Source organism: Caenorhabditis remanei, chromosome I, assembly GCF_010183535.1.
Source record: "Caenorhabditis remanei strain PX506 chromosome I, whole genome shotgun sequence".
Taxonomy (NCBI): Eukaryota; Metazoa; Nematoda; class Chromadorea; order Rhabditida; family Rhabditidae; genus Caenorhabditis; species Caenorhabditis remanei.
In genome coordinates this window covers 7,440,800-7,463,676 of record NC_071328.1, presented here as the reverse complement: position 1 = coordinate 7,463,676, position 22,877 = coordinate 7,440,800, and the positions used below count along the sequence as shown (strand labels likewise).

Sequence of the window (22,877 nt, the reverse complement as noted above, 5' to 3'; positions counted from 1 at the left end):
GCGCTCAAAACGTCCTTGCGGTCAATCGGACTGAAATTAAAGAGCATTTCGCGCTTTTTGGACTTGACTCATTGATCAATCAAGAAAGAGCTACATCTGTTCAGGAGCACCTATAATTTAAAAACTGAAAAGGAGAAAGAGAGAAGAAAAGAGAACCCCTAAATACGTTCAACGTTTTTTTAATGTTTCAAGATATTGCCGACGAATTTCAAATTTCAGAATCTATCCTTGTAGATAATTTTTGCAACAATCAAGCAAACATCTATTTTGAGAAGCGTGAAGTAATACCGTCCTGCCAGATAAGCTACGATTCCACTTCATCACAACAAAAAAACGAGAGAAGGTGCAGAGTCCGTAAATGAGATGATATACAGATAACAATAAATTATGGGAAGCACAACCTTACCCATAAGAATTTCTATATTTTCTTCCAAAAAAGAGTAAAATGCAAACCTTGGAATGAGGTGTGTCATCGTAAACTTCTACAATGATCGGAGATTGTTGTTTCTCTTCTTTTTCCTTCTTTCTCATTTCATCTTTTCTCTTTTTCAATTCATCAACTTTTTGGATTGTTGTACTCAATTCAGAAGACGTCGGAAATTGAGAAGGCGACGATGGGGCAGGAAGAATTGCTTTTTTCATGTTGTTATTTTCAGAAGGGCTCGAAGTTATTGCCCGTTTTGTGTACTGCTCTTGATTTTCCTGGAAAAAAAATCAGTAGTTGACGAAATTGAAGAGACAATTAGGCTTTAATTCCGAGAAGCAACATACCTGTTCATTATCCCCTCCATAGATATCAACCACCTCAGTGTTCTTCGAATAGCACGAGCACAGTAATTTGTGCAATGCCCCATGTGCAGACGGCATCACTCCGTCTGAGGCGATTCTGGAATAGATATAATTAGTTATGGAATAGAGAAATTGAAACGTTTTGTCCTTTTTTCAGTTTAGAAATTTTTCCTAGTGATTTAGAAACTACTGGAATAGAGGACTGGTTCGTTAAGACTTTATAGGTTATGATACTTTTCTAATTTCTTCGAAAAGGTGTATACATGAAACTAGAATTCCTATTTTCTCTAATTGGAAACGTTTTAACTGAAAATCAATAAAGAAAAAACGTTCAGAAAAAGAAAACACTCTAATTTTCTCATGTCAATTTTCTCTCTCATCATCAGAAAACATTAGTTTGACTGGGTGTGGCTGGATCTATATTATTGGTCAATCATCTATATTGATTCTTTAGAAAAACGATAATGAAAATATGAATTAGGGATTATGTGAAGAGATCGTGTCTTCTCTTTCTCTCCCAGGATGAAGAAGGAAAAGTTGGGAAAGAAGACGTGATGATGATTCTGATGATGACAAGGAGATAATGAAGAAGATGAATAAACGCATAATGAGAAATGGAGAAATGGATAGTTCGGAGATGAGAAAGAGACGGAGAGATGGTTGACACATATTCCAAATATCAAAAATAGAAATTTGGTTCTCAAAACCTTGTCACACCTCGTGACACACTGTGTCGATTCTTTCAAGCTATTCCGTTTAGAATCTTTATGCGTTTAATTGGTTGTAAGACCTTTGTCAATTTTATTTTATTTTATTTTATTTATTTTATTTAAAATACGTACGTGAGAGTACGTGGCAAGGTCAATAGGGGGGGGGGGGGGGGGAACTTGAAATGAAATAGAGGGAGAATAGTGAACACGTGGAAGGTAAATGAATTGTTAATGTTATTGGATGGGAGACTACTTATTCATGTCAGTTGTACCGCAATACTGGAGAAAGCTTAATATTTTATGGAGCCGTAGGACTAACTATTTTACTGAGGACGCGGTGAGTGAAAAAATGCTCACGAATTTTAGATCTTGGAGTTTTCCAATGATAGAGGTGGCCTCGTCTGGTATTGTGAGATGAAAGTTGAAAATAATTGGTAAAGTCAATATCTATTTTTCCTATTAATAATTTACCGAAGAAGAATTTATCAAATCCGGCTCGTCGGGAAGATAAAGATTGGAGTTGATAATTCACTAAACGTTGGTGTGCCTGGACGTACTTTGGGTCAGTTCTCAGTATTCTTTTACCACAGGTTCTAAACATAATCCTACGCGTGAAATTACTTTGAACTGATTCTATGTTTTTAATTGTTTTACAACTACCTGGATTAGTTACGACTGTGCCGTATTCCAGTATTGGACGCACAAATATTTTGAAAAGCAGGGTGAGAAGTCGGATATTGTTACTATGGAACGATTTAAATACTGAAAAAGCGACAAAATTTGCTTTTCGTATTGCTGTACTCCAGTGATCTTTAAAGGTGAGCTTCTCATCAACCAGAAATCCTAAATCTCGGACACAGCATTTTCTATCTATCAAATTACTATCTAGGAAATAATTATAATGTTTTGGAGATTTCCCGATCGATAAGCAGTGAGTTTTAGCCACGTTCAGCTCAAGTTTTGCAGAATTCGACCAATTAGATATGGCATCAATAGCAATTTGTAGATCCGGTGTGTTTTTATGCTTTGGGAAGGATGAGAAAATTTTTAAATCATCAGCAAATTGCATAGCTGTTACAGATTTTGGTATTACAGTAGCTATGTCGTTCACGTATATACAAAACAGAACTGGGGAGAGGACCCCACCTTGAGGAACCCCACACGATATTGTTCTAACCTCCGAAAAAGAAGAGTTAATTTTTACTTTAAACGACCTCCCGGTTAAAAAAGAATGAAGCCAATTTAATAGACATGCATTAAGACCAATGCTGGTAAGTTTAACTAGAAGAAGATCAATGGGCACCGAATCAAAAGCTTTGGAATAGTCGAAATAGACTACATCGACTTGTTCGCCTTTTTCTAAACTAGATGTCCACTGATTCATGGACTCGAGAAGACATGTGGTCGTTGAACGTTGAGGCCTGAACCCATGTTGCCCGGGACTCCAGAAATTTATTGAACCTAGGTGATGAGAAATTCTACGTAAGATACACCTCTCATAGACTCTACAAATTATAGAGGTAAGACTAATTGGCCTAAAATGAACAGTTTTTGTAGGATTTTCCTGCTTTTTCAACGGAAACACTATAGACTCTTTCCATCTATCTGGGACCGTTCCATTCATCATTGAAAAATTGCAGAGTTGGCTTATGGGGCTAGCAATAAATGCACTTATGATTTTTAAAAATCTGGCTGGAATTCCGTCAGGAGTCAAAGTGTTATTGCCCTTGATTTTACTTAAAAGTTTAAAGATTTCATCATCTGTCACACATATAATGTCTTGAAAAGAACGGTGATACGCGGGAACAGAAAAATTACCATCGTACTTATTTTTATATTGAGCCTGGAAGTGGGCCGCCAGCGCTTTACACTTCTCTTCATCCGAAATATGTAAAGTGTCATGAGAGTCTTTAATGTCCGGAACAATGTTAGATGACCGTTTCAGAACCATTTTTGCAAAATTTGAGAACCTGCTAGGCCCTTTTTCTTTGAGCATAGAAATTTCCAAATTACTACGGTATTTATAGAGTTTTTTCCGGAATCTTTTTGATATTTTGACATAGGTGACGTAATCGGCTTTTGATCGGGATTTGACTGCCTGAGACCAGCTATATTCCACTAATTTTTGGAAAGATTCTAAATATTCTGGAAGGTTACCCATTCCCAGGCGCGAACTTGCCCAAGGTACTGACTGAGCAAAGACGTACTTCAAATACGTAATAAAATTATTGTATTTATCGTTTACATCCGAAACACCAAAAATTAGAGTCCAATCTACATTACTGAGCATTTGTGATAGAGTACCGTAACAGATGTTCTTATAATCCGGATAGCTGATGGATGGAGAAGGGGGTTTATAGAGAAGGTCATACTTGAATTCTATCTTTGAGTGGTCGCTGCGACCAATAGGAGCTGAGACGGTTACGTTTTGAATTGGGAAGTTTGAGAATACGAGATCAAGAATATTAGCCCCTCTGGTGGGGTTCCTTACATACTGGATCAGATGATTATCATGACAGAAACTAATAATTTGTGTGGCTAGTTGGGCATTACTGTGGGGTGGGTCGGAGAGCCAGTCTATTTCTCTACAATTGAAGTCACCCATTAATAATAAATTTTTACCGGGATCAAGGTAGGTAGAAATCTGCTTCAAAAGTTTTTTTGTATTACTAGGACTACAAGAAGGCGTTCGATAAACGTTTACTAGGATTAAGGGGTCTACCCCAATATCAAGGACTACTACAAGTATCTCAAAACCATTTTTGACTGATTCAGAAAAAAGTAACTTAGAATTTATAGAAGATTTTACAAATGTTGCAACTCCACCACCTCTACCCTCGGAACGGTCCGATCTATATAAAGAATATTTTGTGGGACCTAAATTCAAAGAAAAAAGAGAATTAGAAGTATTAATGGAAAGCCAGGTTTCTTGAAAAAATGCAATATCATAACCGCCACGCTCTAGCAAGAAGTTAACCTCAGCTCTATTCGCAATTATGCTTCTAACATTAGCAGATAGAACTGACATGAATAAGTTATCAGGATACAATAAAGAATCATTAAGAACAGAGTTAGAAGAAGAAGGGGACAGAGAGTTTAAATCTACTTGAGAAGGGCCGGTCTGTCCCCTAGTTAGTTTCCCAGGTCCATGGGCTCTAGGGAGGGGGGCACATTATTAAGAGATTGAGTAATAGGAGGGTTAGGATGATGTACGTTAACACGTGAACTAAGGGAGTTAGCGTGACCTTCAGAATTCATTTTCAACTTATCTGAATTGATGTCTAATGAATGAGAGACATAGTGTGAGTGATACTTCTCAGATTTTATAATGTTCCATGGCTCCCTAACACCGCACCAAAAAAAAACAAAAAGTGATGCTGACTTTTCGTTCCTAACCAAAAATTCAAAAAAGGAATCAGCAGGAAGGAGGTGGTCTTAAAATTGTCGGTTATGACGCTTGTAGTCATTTTGAAAAGAAAAAGGGATTACTGATCGGAGGCTTAGTTAGGATGGAAGGGTTCACCACAAGAACTATGGTTTTCTGAAGTAATCGAAGTTTCGCTTTCAATGATTAGACATTTACGGAAGTCAGAAAGGCGGAAACTTGAAATTCAATGCTTCTTGAAATTTTAGAAACTTTTCTCAAAACAGATAGAAAAAATACGAAAACAAATAGTAAAAGGACAAGAAGAGTTTTAATTTCAGAAAGCAGCAACCGTATACAAAAATTAGACATCGAAGGAAGATAGAGAAACCCTGATAATAGGACAGTTTCATAGCTGATCAGACACAACTTCGTGCATTTTTTCGATTTCACAATGATTAATTGTTTCTCTCATCAATTTTATTCTCGCCTCGTTTCTATCTCTTTTCATTCGATTGGTTGGCTCCTGCACACCTCTGATTCTATCACCACGCCACGATATATGATTGACAGATCAGATCACAAAAAAACGAATATACTAACGAGGATCCAAGGAGATCCCATTCGCACTTTATAAGAAAAAACAAAAGAAAAAGGGGAAAACTTACGAGTCTAGTTGATAGGCAAGTAGATATTTGAATGCATTCGACAACTCTTTTGGTCCAATGTTGTCAGACATTGAATAGAAAAAAGAAGATGGGATAAGAAGATTAGAAGAGTGGGGCCAAGTTGAGAAAAGAAGATTCTGAAGAGTTTCTTGTGTACTTTTTATTGTATTTAATGAAAAAGAGGATTCAGAAGAGGGGGAATAAAAAGAGAAAGGAGAGGGGAGCTCATGAAGAACAGATGGGGAAATATAAGTGGAACAGTTCTGAAAAATGTTTTTGGATCTACCCACGAAGAAAACTTGTACCATTTAATGCAATTTAATGCATTTTTTGCATTTTTGTGCCATAAAAATGCATTATTTTGCGTTCGTGGGTAGGCAAATTTTCTTCGTGGGTAGATCCATTTCTAAAAGTTACAGTATCTTATTGATTCGCTAAAAAAGAAACCAAAGATACTCTTCACATTTGGAGTTCTGCTGCAAAGAGTGAGAAGAAATAGAAAAGAGGCGGGGCCTATCTGACGACTTTCCGATATGGTTACTTTGAACCAAAACGTGAACTTCCTGAAAAATTTTTCAACAAAAAAACTGAACAATGCGAAAAGAGTTTTCTCATCCAAAAATGTGGAGGCGGGAGCCCTCGAATGACGTGTCAAAGTACAAAAAAGAGCACAAACTTTCACTATTCTTCTTCTTCTTCTTATTCTTACTTTTCTACAAAACTACTGTCTGTTAAGAAGAGACAGAGAAAAGAAAGACGAACGGAGTAATAGCTGACGGACAGTGTTGACAAATCGGATGAGCCGTTTGCTCTCAAAATGAAAAGAGAATAAAAGTTACGCAACAAGTGCAAAACTCACAAATTCCTTCTCGGAGGATGATTGATATGAAGAAAAAAAACAGTAGTAAGTGAAAGAACGGAAATCTTATGAGGTCCAGGATTCATGAGCACTTTCAAACCGGTAATTTCAGCCAGGGTACTTTCAGATGTTTTACGTGGATAAACCGATGAACTGGGAACCATATGTCAATAGAAGAATCTAGCCTAATCATGAAAATAGTCCTCAGAATGCTTTTGTCAGCCTGCATTCCATTTCTTATTTATTCTGCTCTCTACAAGACTTTCTTTGAGATTATTCGCACATATGATGGGTACGGTAGATTTAAAGGAACATGTTCACGTGCTGTTGGGTCTCGCCGCGATTTCAGTTCAGTTTTACATTTGCTTTATTTCAAATCAGTTTTTCAGCGGTTTCGATGGTTCGTGGCACTAAAAGACGGAGGAATTCCGAAGAAAAGTAAGAAACTATTCTTTTCCGGCAAAACTAATTCTAAAATTGGCTTTCAGATCAAAAACCGTCATCACTGTCAACAGAGATGACACTATTCCAGTAGATGAAGATGCGGCGGTCGGAGATTCGCAAATGACAACTTCAAAGCCGTTCGCAAGACTCGTCGGAATTCGGAGAGGAATCGCCACAATTGGTTTGGCAAACGACTTTTCTGAAAACAATTTTTGCAGTTTTCAGATTTGATCGAAGACAATTTCGTGTGTGGGCGTGGTTCGGAAGAGTCCCCAGTTAATTATAATTTCTCATCATTGAGCCATGACACGGGATTATATCGATTCATTTCTAAAGTCCAGTTCGCTATTAACCGGGTAAATATTCAAGTCCTTGTAGAACATCTAATTTGTACACGATATGTTGTTTTTGCACGCGTAGATTTGATAATTTCTGTAATTTCAGGATTCCGAATCTCACCGGATCTATCTTCATGATCATTCTCGTAATGGTACATTGGTAAATCAAGAAATGATCGGGAAAGGACAATCAATCGAACTGAACAATGGAGATTTGATTTCGATCGGAATTCCTGCTCTTATCAGTAAGAATTCACCTTTTCATGAGTTCTATCATCTGTAAACCTTGTTTTTCCAGTTTTTGTGTATGAAACAACTGAGGATGGTCAGTATCCGGAAGAGTTGACGAAGAAATATCATGTGACAAGTCATTCATTGGGTAAAGGAGGATTTGGGAAAGTACTTCTTGGTTACAAAAAATCAGATCGATCTGTGGTAAGAAATAATTGTCTCGTTCTCTTGCTTTTACTCTACACACCTCAAAATCTAAATTTTCCATGTTTCAGGTGGCCATAAAGTGCTTGAATACTCAATTCTCCACAAGATGTAGTCGTGCAATTGCGAAAACAAGAGATATAAGAAACGAAGTCGATGTTATGAAGAAATTGAGTCATGTAAGATCGACACAAATACAGAAAACAGTTCATTCAAATATTATTTCAGCCGAATATTGTTGGAATTTACGATTGCATCGCGGTATCAAAGTACTCCTATATGGTAATTGAATATGTCGGTGGAGGTGAATTCTTCTCCAAAATAGTTGATTCGAAGTACAATCGAATGGTACAGTGATTGTAGTATTGTTATCATTAAAAACAATTATCTGTCTTGCAGGGTGTCGGCGAATCACTTGGAAAATATTTTGCATATCAGTTAATCGATGCGGTACTATATCTGCATTCTGTTGGAATATGTCATCGTGATATCAAACCAGAGAATATCCTTTGCTCTGACAAGACGGAACGGTGCATTTTAAAGGTGCATCTTACTAGAGTTTTCCGAAAGCTCGATAAAAGCGCTTTTTTTTTTGAAAGACTCAAAATGTTGCAATTTTTCAGCTGACCGACTTCGGAATGGCCAAAAATGGAATGAAAATGAAGACACGTTGTGGAACGCCATCATATAATGCACCAGAAATAGTGGCAAATGAGGGTATTGAGTATACTCCGAAAGTTGATATGTTAGTTTACAACTGTATATGCCTGGTAATTGTTTTTCCTCAATGATCCGTTTCTTCAGATGGAGTCTCGGATGCGTTCTATTCATCACTTTCTCTGGTTATCCACCATTCAGCGAAGAATATACCGATATGTCAATGAATGATCAGGTTATGAAAGGTATTTGTTTGGATTATCAGTACTCGTTTTCAAGATTTAAAACGTTTTGTCGTGAAAGCCTTTTCACTTTTATTTATCTTAGGTCGTCTTCTATTTCATTCCCAATGGCGACATGTTACTATAGAAACTCAACAAATGATCAAATGGATGTTGACTGTTGAGGTAAGAATGTGATTGAATTAGAAATCTATTCAAAAATCTCAGAACAATTTTTCCATTTTTCAATTGAGAAACTTTGGATTTCTAATGAATTTTCAGCCGTCAAAACGACCTTCAGCGGTTGAATTAATGAGTACAGAATGGATGAAATGTGGAGATTGCCGACTAGCTAAACAGGAAATTATCAAAATATACAAGCCAGTCACCACCACGGATATTAAAAATAATAATAATATCACTACCGCCGCTGCTGCCTTAGCAAATAAAAAGGTAATAAATACATCAACTTTGAGGGGAAAATGTATTTCACTTTATTTTCCAGAAACGGCTTCAATAATTCTGTCAAATATATGGAGTTTTGGTGGATTTTTCTTCGAAGTTTTCTGCGTCATCATCCGTTTTCTTATACAAGAATTCCACTTTTCATTGCATAACGTATTTTAAAGCTTCCCGTGTATCCCCGTTCCCTTCTTGTTCTTTCTCCCAATAGTCTGTACTATTTTTCACTCTGTGTACTGTTTTCCCATATCATTGCAATTAACAGGCTCCATCTCTTCTTTTTTCTCTCAGAGAACCCTTCATCTATCAATCTGTGTTATTTTTCCCAGTCGGTTCTCTCAGTTGAGACTCAAAACATGTATCACCCCATATCCCCGTCAATCTGTTCTATTCATTCACTTTGTTTTCTCATATTTTCAATTTTTGGTTTAAAGTTTGTTTTTTACTCTCATTTTCTAATTTCGAACTTGGAAGACTAGAATGTTGTTAACAGATAGATTAAAGTGAAAACATTTCAGAGAACTTTGTCGCAAATCGGTTTGGCTACAGTACAAGTGTACTGTAATCATGTCGTTCCGCTTGTCTTCACATTTCCATAAAATATGGGTGCTTCTCACACTGAAAATGAGTCAAGGGCAAGGAAAGAACTACAGTAAGTCTTGAATCTGCACAACCTTCTCTAATAGAGCTGGCCAAATTTTTTCGGTTGTTTTCTGAAAAAATAATCTAATTTTATACTCAAAAATATGTTTCTGGAGGTTTGTCCTTGAAATACATTCAAAATACTTAAAATGCTCCATTTTTTATGTCACGTAAAATATCAATTTTTCCTCCAGTAGGAATCCTGAACACGTATGTTGCTAGTGGAACTACACGATGTTTATCAAATCCATTAGTGTCGGAAGTTTTTCCACGTGTATTCAAGAAGTTATCAAAAATGCTTCATTCCATAAAATGCATTCATTCAACAATTGAATTTCCAGTTTCATCAGTTAGCATAGTAAGTACACGGTGAGCCATCACTGGTCCCACTTTTCGCCCGTTTTCGGCTACTAAGTCACCAATTTCTTGAATCGCCAACGAGTAGTCCATTTTTGAGTATTTATCAATACCAGAAATTGGATCAGGGATTAGTCCGAGTATAGCTCTGCGTTGAGCATCCGAAAGACGATCGATTGTTGAGAGCATTTTTGACCACCAATCACTGACGATTTCGTTACGAGATCCTATTACGATTCCCTGCAATCAGCATAATTTAGATAAGAATTTTAAGTTGAGTTTTATGTTTCAGTTCAAATATTTCCTGTGGAAATATTTCACTAATTCAACTAACTTTCTCTCCCAAATACTGCAACTTGTGTGATCCTCCACTACTTTCTCCAGGTTCCTTATCATCCATTTTCTTTTTTTCTCTTCTCGCCAAACTTCTCAAATATTGTGCAGTGAGTAGTGCCAACTCATGAATCGTTTCGATCTGAACGATTTGAACACGATGAGTTTCGTAGATTTCCAGTGACATTTTATGAAGTCTCTTCTTTTGGATATCCAACTTTCCGAACGAAATGATCAACATAGTGCATCGACCGTTTTGGAAGCCTGCTCGCTGCTGAAAATTTTGGAAATTCGGTTGATGTAGTCTACAGCAAAGACTCGTTCATGTAAATTGTCTTGCCAGTACCTCGATAATGAAATCCTCGAACGAATTCGAGTTGATAACATCTTTCAATGTGGCAGCAGGAACGACGATGGCGAACAGATTTTGTGTCGACTGAAATATCAAATTGAGTGTCATCTAGACAAGGAAAAAGGCGAACCATATACTCAAACCGCTCATTTCTTCCATCCTCATCCTCTTTCATCTCAATACATTTTCTTCTCCATTCGATTCGAGTTCCCAGATCATTCTCAATTTTCAGTTGGTTGTCGATTTTTCGTTCAGCGTACAATATTCGAATTTCCGCTTCCAAACCAGCTAAAATTTTCGAGAACTCATTTAAAAACTTTTTTGTTTTCATAACTAACGAAAATTGTTCATGACTGTCTTTCCGATGTGGCAATATGTGTATTGTTCACATTTGGAGTTGATCGCCGCCGAAATTTCTCGTTCGATTTTACGAGTCTCTTTTTCTCGCTGAAAAAAACCATTGCGTGAGAATTGAGAGATTTTGATTTCTGGATACGTTCGAAAAATGTGTAGTATTACGATCATAAACCAAAAGTACCTCTTTTTCCTCTCTTTTCTTCAACATTTCTCCTTTTTTCTGATCTTTTTCGATTGCTTTTTTCTCCTTTTCTGCTTCTCGAGCTCTTTTTGCATTTTCTTTCATTTCCTGAAAATTACATTTTTCCACTGTAATGTCTTTCTCCCGGTTTCTAACTCTCTGGTTATCCTTTTCATCTTCTGTTAGTTTTCGTTTTTCGGGTTTATTTCCAATATTTCCAGACGACGTGGCATATCCAGACGACGATGACGTGGATGGAATTCGACCGTAATCCATCATATCAATATCTCCGATATTACCATTTCCAATAGACCAACTAGCAGAATTTCCATTATTCTTCCGCTTTTCTTGAATCAATTTATCCAATTCATCAAGTCCTTCTTCTAGCCAATCTTTTGATGTAATTGGATTACTACGGGGACGATTGTTGACTGAATCGACGAGAGAATAACTCGTGGAGCAACTGAAAAAATAAAGTTTCGTCTCTACTCAAACTAGTCGTTCATTACGTTTTCTCTTGACTTTTTCTCGTCGTGACTACAGTAGTTTCTTCTATCAGAATACACTCGTCACCATCATCATCCGATAAACAGATGGCGTCATCCATCTTGAAATTCTGAAAACTTTTTGAGATTTATATCAACACGTTTTCATGAAGTAGAAGAATCGGCGAAGACTATCCTGTTTTGTGCAAATAACTTAACGTTTTGTTTCTGTATTTATTGTCAACATTTAAAATGGATGTGATTTTTGAATTTCGAGAAAATATAGAACAGAATTTTTGGGGGAAAAACAGAAATAAGCACTTTGAAGAGCGAAAAAGGAAATTTTGGATCAAAAATACGAAACTTTTCAGAGAATTTTAGATTAAATTAAAGTATAGGGAGAGTAGGAGAGAAATAATGAACATTGACAGTAAAACGAAGGAGAACGAAAAGGGTTTTGGGAATTTTAAAGTGAAAAATCGAGATTTCATAGATTTCAAGTAAGTCTTTCAATTTTTCACTCGAATACTCGCAAAATTTCTGTTGGATGGATAATTAGATAATATCGGCGATGTTCATTGGCATTTCATCGATTTGAGTCGAGTAGTACTGTTCGATGTCTCTGAGGATTCTGACATCATCTTGCTTGACAAAGTTGATGGCAACTCCCTTGCGTCCGAAACGTCCCGAACGTCCAATACGGTGAATGTACAACTCACGATTGTTTGGCAAATCGTAGTTGATTACCTGGAATAAATCAATGTAATCAATTTTAAAAATCAATTTAAGCAATTAAAATTCAAGAGAAATAATGTAACCAGTTCGAATTCATGAAAAACTTTTTCAAAATTTCAGTATTCCATGTTGCGTCTCACTTACCAAGGACACTTGTGGAACATCCAATCCTCTTGCCCAAACATCAGTTGAGATGAGTACACGAGTTGTTCCAGCTCTGAACTCCTTCATAACCTCATCACGATCCTTCTGTTCCATATCTCCATGCATTGACGATACGGTGAAATTAGCTTCCTTCATCTTGTCTGTCAACCAGTCGACCTTTCTACGTGTATTACAGAAAAGAACGGCTTGAGTGATGGTAAGAGTATCATAGAGATCGATGAGAGTATCGAATTTCCATTCCTCTTTATCAACAGCAACGAAGAATTGTTTGATTCCTTCGAGAGTCAACTCATCACGTTTGACTAGAATTCTGATTGGATCTGTCATGAATTTACTTGTCATTTCCAAGATTTCGTGTGGCAGTGTGGCAGACAGCAGAACGACTTGTGCGCCTGGAGGCAAGTAACGGTAGATATCGTACAATTGCTCCTTGAATCCCTTATTCAACATTTCATCGGCTTCGTCAAGAACAAGAAGTTTTATAGCACGAGTACGGAGATTACGACGACGGATCATATCGAATACACGTCCTGGCGTACCAGAGACAACATGCTGTCCGTAATCCAATTTGCGAATGTCTTCTCCGAGATTCGTTCCTCCAATACAAGCGTGACATTGGACATTCATGTAATCACCGAGTGCCAAGACAACCTGGAAAAATATTATGAACTCAATTACGGCAATTTATAAATTTACCTTTTGAATTTGAACAGCCAATTCTCTTGTAGGCGAGAGGATCAAAGCTTGAGTTTCACGGACTTGTGTATCCAATGTTTGAAGCACAGAGATTGAAAATGTTGCCGTTTTTCCTGTACCAGATTGAGCTTGTGCAATGACATCACGAGCTTTAAGAATCGCTGGAATTGCACGTTGCTGAATGGCTGAGGGTTTTTCGAATCCATAAGCGTAGATTCCACGGAGAAGATCTTCTCTGAAAAACAATAAGGTTAAATATATAAAAATTCGAATTAGTAACTTCTGAACATTGTATGATATATAAAACCTAGTGAGAGACGTTGGCTCATCAACTTTAATTTTCAAATCTTGTTAATTATTCTTACCTCAGACCCATTTTATCGAACGTTGGAACAATCGATACTTCTTCAGAAGACTCGAACTCCACCGTCGCCATATCATCGTTTTTCTTTTTGGTTTCCGCCATTTTTGTTGGAGGATTACTGAAATTTCTGAATCTTAGTGGAAAAACAAGCTAGTTAATCAATGAAGCAAATTCTGCCCATAGTAGCAAAAGAAAGAGAGAGAGAGGGAGAGACAAATGAGGAAAGTGCATTCAAATGAGCAAAACAGGAGGAGAGAGCGTCAGACGAGAGGAGTGCGAAAGAGAAAAAATCAATATGGTGACCAGTTATGGGTAAAAAGTAAAGTTTGCACCATTCACAATTGAGTCAACAGTAGAAATGAAAAAACAATAGGGAAAAATAGAGAAGGAGTCGTGGAGAAACACAGCAAAGAGCATTTCTTGATTTTCTGAAACACCAGGTGTTCCTCAAACTTGATAAGATTTTTCGTCGCTTTTTTAAAACAATCATTGACAAGCTATTCTAAATTCCTGACTTAGAACTTCAAATTACTCCTATTTTCTGCGAGATTTCGAAGTGGTAGCATGTTTGGATAATTATTCAACAGAATTCACATTCATAGCACAAATTTTAACCTCAAAGTAGGTTTTATAGACAGAATATATTATTTTTGAATTTTTGGGAACCCTGGAACCTTGAAAATCAGAAGGTTCTTTACAAAACTCAGCCCAAAAAGATTCGAAAATGAATTCGAAAATTCAATCGAAATGGCCGCGACCGAAGGTTTTCAACGTTTCGGCTCTCAGTCCACGGCCATTGTCGATTTACGAACAGTTCCCTTATTGATTGATGACTCTCACTTACAGCTGAATTTCAGTATTTCAAAATAATATAATTTTAGGAAATGGGGGGAATATTTTCGAAAAAAGAGAGAGCTCCAAAATCAGCACCTGTTTCCGATCAAGATAATGCAATTCTGGTGAGTTGTGTTACCGTAAACGTTACTATAAATTGTTTTTATTTTCAGGCTCTCAAAACACAAAGAGACAAAATGAAACAAATGGTGAAACGAAAAGAAAATTGTTTAGAAAAGGAGAGACAATTGGCAAAACAATTGCTCAAGGATGGGAAGAAAGAGTGAGGTTTTCAGTGTGATTTCGACAAAACAAAATAATTTTTCAGTCGAGCCCTGTTGATTCTGAAGAAGAAACGATACCAGGAGAACATGATCGATCAAACTCTGAAACATCTCAGCAAGATTGAGCAAATGGTAAGGATTATTATTCTGAAATTTCTCCAAAATTCCTATTATTTTAGGTAAATGATCTAGAATTCGCCGAAGTTCAACAACGTGTTACTGAAGGACTTCGACAAGGAAATGAGGCATTGAAAAAGATGAATCAACTATTCGATATTGATGAAATCGATAGAATCATGGAGGAAACTAAAGAAGCTGCTGATTATCAAGAGGTATACACTTTTTGAGTGGGAAAAAACATTGAAAAAAATAATTATCTAAAGAGAACGAGTCTTTTTCCAATACCTAATTGTTCTAATTTCTAATTCAAACTTTAACAAATCCTTTCCAAGCAATTCTAACAAGATTTTGTTTCAGGAAATCTCAAACATGCTCGCTGGACAACTTTCTACCTCAGATGTATCTGACGTTGAGAAGGAATTAGAAGAACTTTTGGCCGCTCAAGTACCTCAAGTTCAACTTCCCGATGTTCCAAGTCACGAACTTCCGGAGGCCGAAAGAGAAGCTCAAAGAGGTAATACATCAATCGTCGATTCAAATAATATTTTTCGTTTTCAGAAAAAGATAAGCCCCGCAAAGAAAGAGTTGCTCTGGAAGCATAATCATTGTATTAAATGGCTCGAATCACGGTCACATCAAATTATCACTTAACCCCGTCGCCTTTTTGTTTAGTCTGTTTATAACACTTGCTTGTAAAATCTATTCTTTTCTGTGAATAAAATTATTGCATTTATTTTCAATTTCTTCAGGAAAAGACACTTTAAAAATTTAAAAATTACTAGTAATCTTCAGAGTAAAGTTTCCATTTTCAACGTCTGGCTTATTAACAAAGTACCGAACTTGAAGTTTCAGCTTTTTTTGAATTTTTGAAAATTCTACATATCCAGCGAGAAAGAGCCTGTACAAATAGAAGAGATGTCCGAAAAACGAGAGAATGACCATTTTAAAAGAGACGGAGAAAATTAGACAGTCGAATTTATTGACTTATTGGCTATTCCATTTTCGGGAAATTCCTTTTCAGATTTTTCCAACAATTCTGGTATTTTTTATTTGAGAAATGGAAAACTCAACTCGCCGACGGCATGCTCAACAAGAGGAACAAAATGGTAAGTATATCAAGTTTTTGGTGTTTTTATGACAGTTGTAGTAGAAAAGAGAGTAATGAGCTCTCATGCAAGCCCTTCAGAATCTGACTGTGCGGCGCGGGGCTCTAACTTGAACATTCGTTGCCCGCATAGCCTTTTGGTTATCAAAGATGGCAATCAATCAAAAGGTCGCTGGTTCGACCCTCACCCTCATTCAAACTCTTTTTCTTTCTTTTTTCATTTCTTAAACAAGCAGAAAGGAACGCGGAATTGACAACCCCGCGTCGGAATTCGGCACAACTGGAGCTGCACTGTCTCCAGCCTACTCAAATATTTTGATTGCTTTCAATCTTTCGCACTCTCATTTGTGCTCATGCTTCCGTGATGACGTGTTTCTCATTCTGGTTTTCTTTTTCTGAGTCATTAGAAATACGTAAAGAATGGGAGAAAATTCCATTCATTTTGGAATCAGACATCTAATAGTAATCCACCAGATGGATGGAACCCTCACGGATTTTCATTTTCTCAAAATTAAACAAATATCTTCTTCATTTTGTTTATACTACTGGATCTTTAGGTTTTTTAGAGATTTCAGTAATTACTTCTTCTCAAACATTTCTTCGAAGTTGGTGTTAGCTTGGTTTTCCTCGACGGGTTACGGTAGGATACTGTTTTTCCTCAGTGAGAAATAAAGATTCATTTATAAAGTCAACCCAAGAACTTCTAGAAAAAGGTTCCTTTGTCAACTTTCACAACTTGGGTGCCTTCAATCTAAGGGCTCTACATTTCAAAAATCTTTGATGTTTCATTTTATGAAAGTTCTCAAAAAAGTTTTTTTGTGCAGACAAGCATAAATAACTCTTCCAATATGTTACCTAGATACAACTAGTTTCTCCCCTCCTCTCAATCACCTTGACCCCCATCCGGAGCCTGGCTCCAACCTCTTTCTCTCCTCCTCCTTCTCAATATCCTCGTGCCAACACGACAACAGCTGTTCTTTTTTTTCGTCTCGAGAATAACGGGAGGCCTTCAAAAAAGAGAAAGATCTCATTCCATCATCACTAAAACTTCTTCTTCTGTTTCCTCGTCAACTCATCTCATTTTCCACAACTGACACCTAACTACTCATTCCTTTCTGTTTTTTTTTGGTAAAAATATTCATTATCTTCAGTTTTTTCTCTCGAGAACGTTCTTTGCAAAGTGGGTGATTTGGAGGCTAAGTCTTCTGGAACCAGAAGAAATGAGCTAATAATGAACATCATTTTCCATCTTCTTTTCGAATAGTTTTGAAGTGAAAAGATAGAAGAAGAGATACTTCTAAAAATGACAGATGGCTTTTCACTTCTTTGAAATGTCTTCAGTTTCACTTAACCACAGATATGACTGACTGCTGACACATTCAATTCCTCGTGGTTTATTTGTGGTCCCCACACAACAAAATATTTGAGTTCTACTTTGATAAATTGCCATCCGGATCACGAGAGTAGCTCTAGAGTGTAGTGTAGATGGTGATAGTCTTGAAATATTTCAGAACAAGTGAAAAATTAAGCTCTCATAATTTAGAGTTCAGCTGTTTCTTCATATCATTTATCTCCAAATAATTTCTTTGAATAGAAACCCCGCCCACTTTTTCATTATCCCTAATTAAATTATCTATAATGAACCACTAACTGATGTTCTGTTCTTCTTTTCTTTTATTCTCAATTTCATTAATATTTTAATAAATGTTCAGTAAGACAACAAGTGCACGAGATCTTCTTTTGTCCTGTTCATTCAATTAAAGTCAGTTGACATTGTTCTTTTCGAGCTGACCGTCTAAATTCCGAATAGGTTGAACCCCTCTCCAGCATGTAGAGTATATTTTAATTTTCTCTACTCTGAAATTCGAATACTTCCCATAACTTAACGTCTTCTACGTCACAACCTACATCGAATTCTCGAACAATGCATCTTCTTTTTTTGTCTCATAAATTAATAATCCTGTCACAATGTATCGAACATTGTGTTCTTTTATTTCAATTACTTGAATATGTACATTTTCAATACGAAGGCAGATTGTCATACAGCTTACTAGTTCCCGTCTTCTTTGTTCTTGGAATTTCAGTAGTTTTTTTTTTCGAATTCGAAATAACTAATTGAACATTTGAGAATTTTGGACACACAGATGCACAAACAGACATACATATGTATTCTATAACGTTTATTATTTACGCTCAATTTATTCTGAAATTCTGTTTTTGACGGGATTCGTCCACTTTGAATTTCCCGGAAGTTGTCTCGTTTGCATGTCTGAAGGACACCAGACAAGCATGTCTGTCTGTTTGCCTGTTCGTCCTAGAGCCGTACCACTTGAAACTTTGGAAGGCGGAGCATCATACTGCCACGTCATGTCCTCTCATGTTGCCAAGTGTTGTCTTTTTTCCCGAAACTCACGCATCGTTGTCATGATTTAGAGATCCTTCTCATGAGCTCACTATCTCTTTACTTTTTCAAGTGTCTCATCCCTTTTTCTTCGTCTTTCCGAAATTGGACGACTCGAAAAAGGCGTGAAGTACTTGCCTCGCTCCAATATATGATAGAAACCAATAACAAACAGAAAAATGAAAATGAAAATGAGGAGAAAAATAAAAAGAAGAAGAGGAGTTCACTCTGATCTTCTTCTTCTGTTTCAACTATATTCCTGTTCTTTGTATTCAATGTATTCCTGCCGCCCTATGAGTCTTTTCTCAGTGTTGACTGAACTGATTAGTCAAGTATATACGGAGAGACAGAAGAGAACGAACCGTTTCGGGAATGAACGGTTATGCACAAATTCTCCTCTTTTGTTGCTCTAATTAGTGTATTTGTGCTCGATTCTGGGGCCAAGGGACTCAGATGATCTTGTTACTGTAGTTTTGACCTAGTTCTTGCTAGAACTGATTAGATATATTTTCCATTTTCGACTGTGTCACTTTCCCTTTCTTTTCTCTCTTTTCACCTCATCTGATTGTGATATCATTACATAATGACAATGCTTAATCATCATCATTATAATCACTTTCTCTTGTCAGATCAGCATCACAATTATCCGATTTTACTTCTAATTACATGTTCTTCTAATTAGTTTTGTACAATAGTATGCTTGTCAACGTCTTCTGTTCCTGCTGATTCATCACTGTATATTTTTTGGCCGTGTACTTTCCGAAGTCAACTTTTATTGTACTCAGTGTCCTACTTCTGTCGTCAAATTTGAAGAAAAAATCACTTCCGGAAACAGTAATCAAAAATTATCTCAGTTAAGAATGTTGTTTTTTTTTTCAGAAATTATCTTCAGTCGTTTATTCTATTTTGAGTTTCCCCAAGATTTCCACAAATTCTCTGTAATTTTCTCTCAATTTTCTGAGAAAAGAGAGTGGGGGTTCCCCTTCTTTCCATTTTTCCTTCCTCTTCTTTATAATTCTCGTTTTTTAATCTTCCACTAGTAATTATGCTGAGATTTTAGATTTATTTTCTTTTCTTCATCCCTTTTCCCTTTTATTTTCAGCTTATAGATGTAGTTCAATCTATATACAGTTTCATTATTTTCACTTTACAAAATTCTTGCTCGAAAGAAAATGTTTTCATAATTCAGAGAACGAGTTATCAGAACTATTTTTCCTGAAATTCCATAATTTTTTCCTCGAAAACGTGCGTTCGCCTCCCTGAAAAAAGAAGAAAGAGATAAGAAATTGGATATCCGTTAGGGGTTCTTTTTATTTTTGCTCAAAGTCAACTTCTTGTTCTCTCATATACTCTTTGACATACTTTGTTCAGTTTAGACTTCATGGGTCTCACAGATAATAAAAGCCACCGTAACCCAGTTAGATTATTTGAAGTGGGTCCGATTTTCTGCGTTTTCAAAACCTTTTGCTACCATAAATTTCACCACAACAGTCAATGGTACGGTAACTAGTATAGTGCTGACTGACGTCTGCCAACGAGAAAATATAACGTCTTCAAATCAACTTTTGGGTTCATCTGAATATCTATCAAACTCTTCGTTTTTCCTTTTTCAGACTAAAAAAATAATCGAAATGATCTTAAGACTTCTTCCATCCGGTCAATTTGTTTTGTGTTCCGGTGTATATGTTTATACATGATAGGCGTATTTCTCTCCGAAAAGTGTCAATTTGTTTGTTTTGTGCCAATGATCATTTTCTGTTGGTCAGCAGAAAAGTGCTCTCATATCTCCTCATATCAACATATTCCTTCTGATTCAATGGGATTTTCAGAAATGTACCCGAATGACAAAGGACCATCGGGTAGTAATCCATCAAGGACGACATTCGAGACGCGGAGTCGTCGGAAACGACTTCTTCATGTCGCCGCCATGATTGCACTCGTTTTAGTGCTCATTTTGACAGGTAAGAACACGCTTTTTTTGGATTTCTGTGCGATCTTTGGGATACATATTCTAACCAGTATACCCTCATCGCGGTGTCATAGACTAGGGATTCTTGAATTTTCACTTTTTCGTGTTTGTCAAGAAAAACTACTAGAAATATACTTTATTTCTATTCATCAATTTTATTTCTATTCATCAGAAAGAACATTTCCCATATTTACATTTCCGGTCTCTTCTTCTAATCCTTAAAACTCTTCTCTTTTTTGTTTGTCGTCGTCGTCTCGACCTTCACGACGAAGCGATAGTAGCAGTCCTCATCATAAGCACATCCATCATGAACCACGTATTCTTGTCCTGGAAACATAAACTCTCGATGAACAATAACCCAAAAGAAAGTTTACTTTTGAATGGTTTCTTGCAACCTTTACACTTGAAACACGACTCATGCCAATACGCGTCGAAAGCAGAAACACATTTCTCAAAAGTCGGTCGTTTGCATCCGTGACACTTTGGTGACGTGGCTTCACGATGACAGTCGGAGCATCTGAAGGCACTGCTGAAGGCGTGCATTGGATAGCATGGGGTTACACCGAGCGTACGCTGAACGTTTCTTTAGATTTAAAAATTTCTGATTTATTCGAAATAGTACCTGACAAACCGAACACTTGAGGCACGTGATATGGAACATTTCGTCTTGAATTTTTATTATTTTTCCCTGAAAACATTTATTTTTGATGGATTGAAAATAAAAATCAAATACCGTCTGAGCATCTTGACGAGTCAACGTGGTTGTGCAACTTTTGCAATGTATGTTATACGGTAGCACTACTTTTTGGAGACGTTTTGAGTTCATTCTAATTATCAATTGGAACTGGAAATAAGGATTTGGAAGAAATGTAATAAAATGTAATGAAAGAAAAGGCTGGAAAAATAACTTAAAATACGAGATTTCACGGAATAAATTATATTTTATTAAATTTAATAATTACAGTAATCGCAGTGGTATACGGTAGTTACTATCTGTATCGTCGATATGTGACAGACGTGAATGATAAACGAGAGAATGATGAATATCTGAGAAAACTTGTTCGTCAAGTCAATGATTCTCCTGAAACCACGTGGAAAGCGAAGTTCAATAAATTCGGAGTCAAAAATCGATCATATGGATTCAAGTATACAAGAAATCAAACGGCAGTCGAGGAATACATGGAACATATTCGAAAATTCTTTGAATCTGATGCGATGAAAAGACATTTGGAGTGAGTTTTTCAATTCTTTTTGGTTCCGAACTGGATCTGAAATAGAGACGTAAAACTGAATGTATTGCTTTTCAGAGAACTCGAAAACTACAAATCGTCGGACCTTCCAAAACACTTTGATGCTCGTCAGAAATGGCCAAACTGCCCTTCGATCTCGAATGTTCCAAATCAAGGTGGATGTGGAAGTTGTTTCGCAGTGGCAGCTGCTGGAGTTGCCTCCGATAGAGCATGTATTCATTCGAATGGAACATTCAAAGCACTTTTATCAGAAGAAGATATCATTGGATGCTGTTCTGTTTGTGGAAATTGTTATGGTGGAGATCCATTGAAGGCGTTGACTTACTGGGTCAATCAGGGTCTTGTAACAGGTAGAATTTGCTGAATTGTATTGAAATAGTTGAGTTTCTGATGACTCTCGGATACACTTGTAAGCTCAATCATTTTCAATTAAAAAATGAAAAATCGTTTTTGAACTATAGCTTATTTTCATAAATACAGTGTTGACTCAACTATACCACGTACTATTTTCATGGTTTTTCTGCAGGAGGTCGTGACGGTTGCCGTCCGTATTCTTTCGATCTCTCGTGCGGTGTTCCATGCTCTCCAGCAACATTCTTTGAGGCTGAAGAGAAGAGAACTTGTATGAGAAGATGTCAGAATATATACTATCAACAAAAGTATGAAGAAGATAAACACTTCGGTGAGTTTTCTCTCTCTGAAATCTCGAATGATTCTAAATGTTTCAGCCACATTCGCGTATTCAATGTATCCTCGCTCAATGACAGTATCCCCAGATGGAAAAGAACGTGTCAAAGTGCCAACGATCATCGGTCATTTCAATGATAAGAATACAGAGAAATTGAATGTGACAGAATATAGAAATGTGATCAAAAAGGAGATATTATTGTATGGTCCAACGACAATGGCATTCCCAGTTCCAGAAGAATTCTTACATTATTCGAGTGGAGTATTCCGTCCATTCCCATTGGATGGTTTCGATGATCGAATCGTTTATTGGCATGTCGTTCGATTGATTGGATGGGGTGAATCTGATGATGGACAACATTACTGGTTGGCTATTAACAGTTTTGGTAATCATTGGGGAGATAATGGTAAGTTCTTGTTAAGAAACGCGTCAACGTCACACCAGATGCTACTAATTTCATAAATCTCGTTTTCAGGACTCTTCAAAATCAACACAGATGACATGGAGAAGTACGGTTTGGAGTATGAGACAGCTGTCGTCTAATTTCTTTTCTTTTTAGTCTATTCTTTTGTCAATTGTAAATATTTCCTCCCTCTTTCTCTCCCCAAAAAC

General features: G+C 36.7%; 7 protein-coding genes across 7 annotated transcripts; 3 read left to right on the top strand and 4 right to left on the bottom strand.

Annotated features, from left to right (window-relative positions):
* Window positions 1–402: 402 nt before the first annotated feature.
* On the bottom strand, window positions 403–5,602 carry GCK72_001427 (uncharacterized protein; the record flags this gene model as incomplete). Its single annotated transcript, XM_003105033.2, has 3 exons — window positions 403–702; window positions 772–886; window positions 5,532–5,602. 3 exons carry the CDS (start codon window positions 5,600–5,602, stop codon window positions 403–405), a joined length of 486 nt encoding a protein of 161 aa, XP_003105081.2.
* Window positions 5,603–6,787: 1,185 nt separating this feature from the next.
* Window positions 6,788–9,005, top strand: GCK72_001426 (uncharacterized protein; the record flags this gene model as incomplete). Its single annotated transcript, XM_003105091.2, has 13 exons — window positions 6,788–6,828; window positions 6,879–7,015; window positions 7,060–7,190; window positions 7,279–7,417; window positions 7,471–7,607; window positions 7,679–7,786; window positions 7,836–7,955; window positions 8,007–8,150; window positions 8,231–8,352; window positions 8,412–8,509; window positions 8,592–8,671; window positions 8,768–8,938; window positions 8,991–9,005. The coding sequence occupies 13 exons, from the start codon at window positions 6,788–6,790 to the stop codon at window positions 9,003–9,005; spliced, it is 1,443 nt and encodes a 480-aa protein (XP_003105139.1).
* Window positions 9,006–9,907: 902 nt separating this feature from the next.
* GCK72_001425 (uncharacterized protein) lies at window positions 9,908–11,776 on the bottom strand (the record flags this gene model as incomplete). The annotated part of the gene is made up of 8 exons (XM_053722961.1): window positions 9,908–10,186; window positions 10,281–10,553; window positions 10,626–10,715; window positions 10,762–10,919; window positions 10,970–11,078; window positions 11,170–11,277; window positions 11,326–11,632; window positions 11,679–11,776. 8 exons carry the CDS (start codon window positions 11,774–11,776, stop codon window positions 9,908–9,910), a joined length of 1,422 nt encoding a protein of 473 aa, XP_053591606.1.
* Window positions 11,777–12,209: 433 nt separating this feature from the next.
* Window positions 12,210–13,716, bottom strand: GCK72_001424 (uncharacterized protein; the record flags this gene model as incomplete). Its single annotated transcript, XM_053722960.1, has 4 exons — window positions 12,210–12,401; window positions 12,534–13,205; window positions 13,251–13,485; window positions 13,616–13,716. 4 exons carry the CDS (start codon window positions 13,714–13,716, stop codon window positions 12,210–12,212), a joined length of 1,200 nt encoding a protein of 399 aa, XP_053591605.1.
* A 782-nt stretch (window positions 13,717–14,498) lies between these two features.
* On the top strand, window positions 14,499–15,454 carry GCK72_001423 (uncharacterized protein; the record flags this gene model as incomplete). Its single annotated transcript, XM_053722959.1, has 6 exons — window positions 14,499–14,573; window positions 14,622–14,731; window positions 14,777–14,864; window positions 14,912–15,064; window positions 15,210–15,366; window positions 15,411–15,454. 6 exons carry the CDS (start codon window positions 14,499–14,501, stop codon window positions 15,452–15,454), a joined length of 627 nt encoding a protein of 208 aa, XP_053591604.1.
* Window positions 15,455–20,102: 4,648 nt separating this feature from the next.
* GCK72_001421 (uncharacterized protein) lies at window positions 20,103–22,808 on the top strand (the record flags this gene model as incomplete). Its single annotated transcript, XM_003105061.2, has 6 exons — window positions 20,103–20,319; window positions 21,292–21,559; window positions 21,635–21,927; window positions 22,104–22,259; window positions 22,306–22,671; window positions 22,741–22,808. 6 exons carry the CDS (start codon window positions 20,103–20,105, stop codon window positions 22,806–22,808), a joined length of 1,368 nt encoding a protein of 455 aa, XP_003105109.2.
* On the bottom strand, window positions 20,539–20,988 carry GCK72_001422 (uncharacterized protein; the record flags this gene model as incomplete). Its single annotated transcript, XM_053722958.1, has 3 exons — window positions 20,539–20,654; window positions 20,702–20,900; window positions 20,950–20,988. 3 exons carry the CDS (start codon window positions 20,986–20,988, stop codon window positions 20,539–20,541), a joined length of 354 nt encoding a protein of 117 aa, XP_053591603.1.
* Window positions 22,809–22,877: the final 69 nt, after the last annotated feature.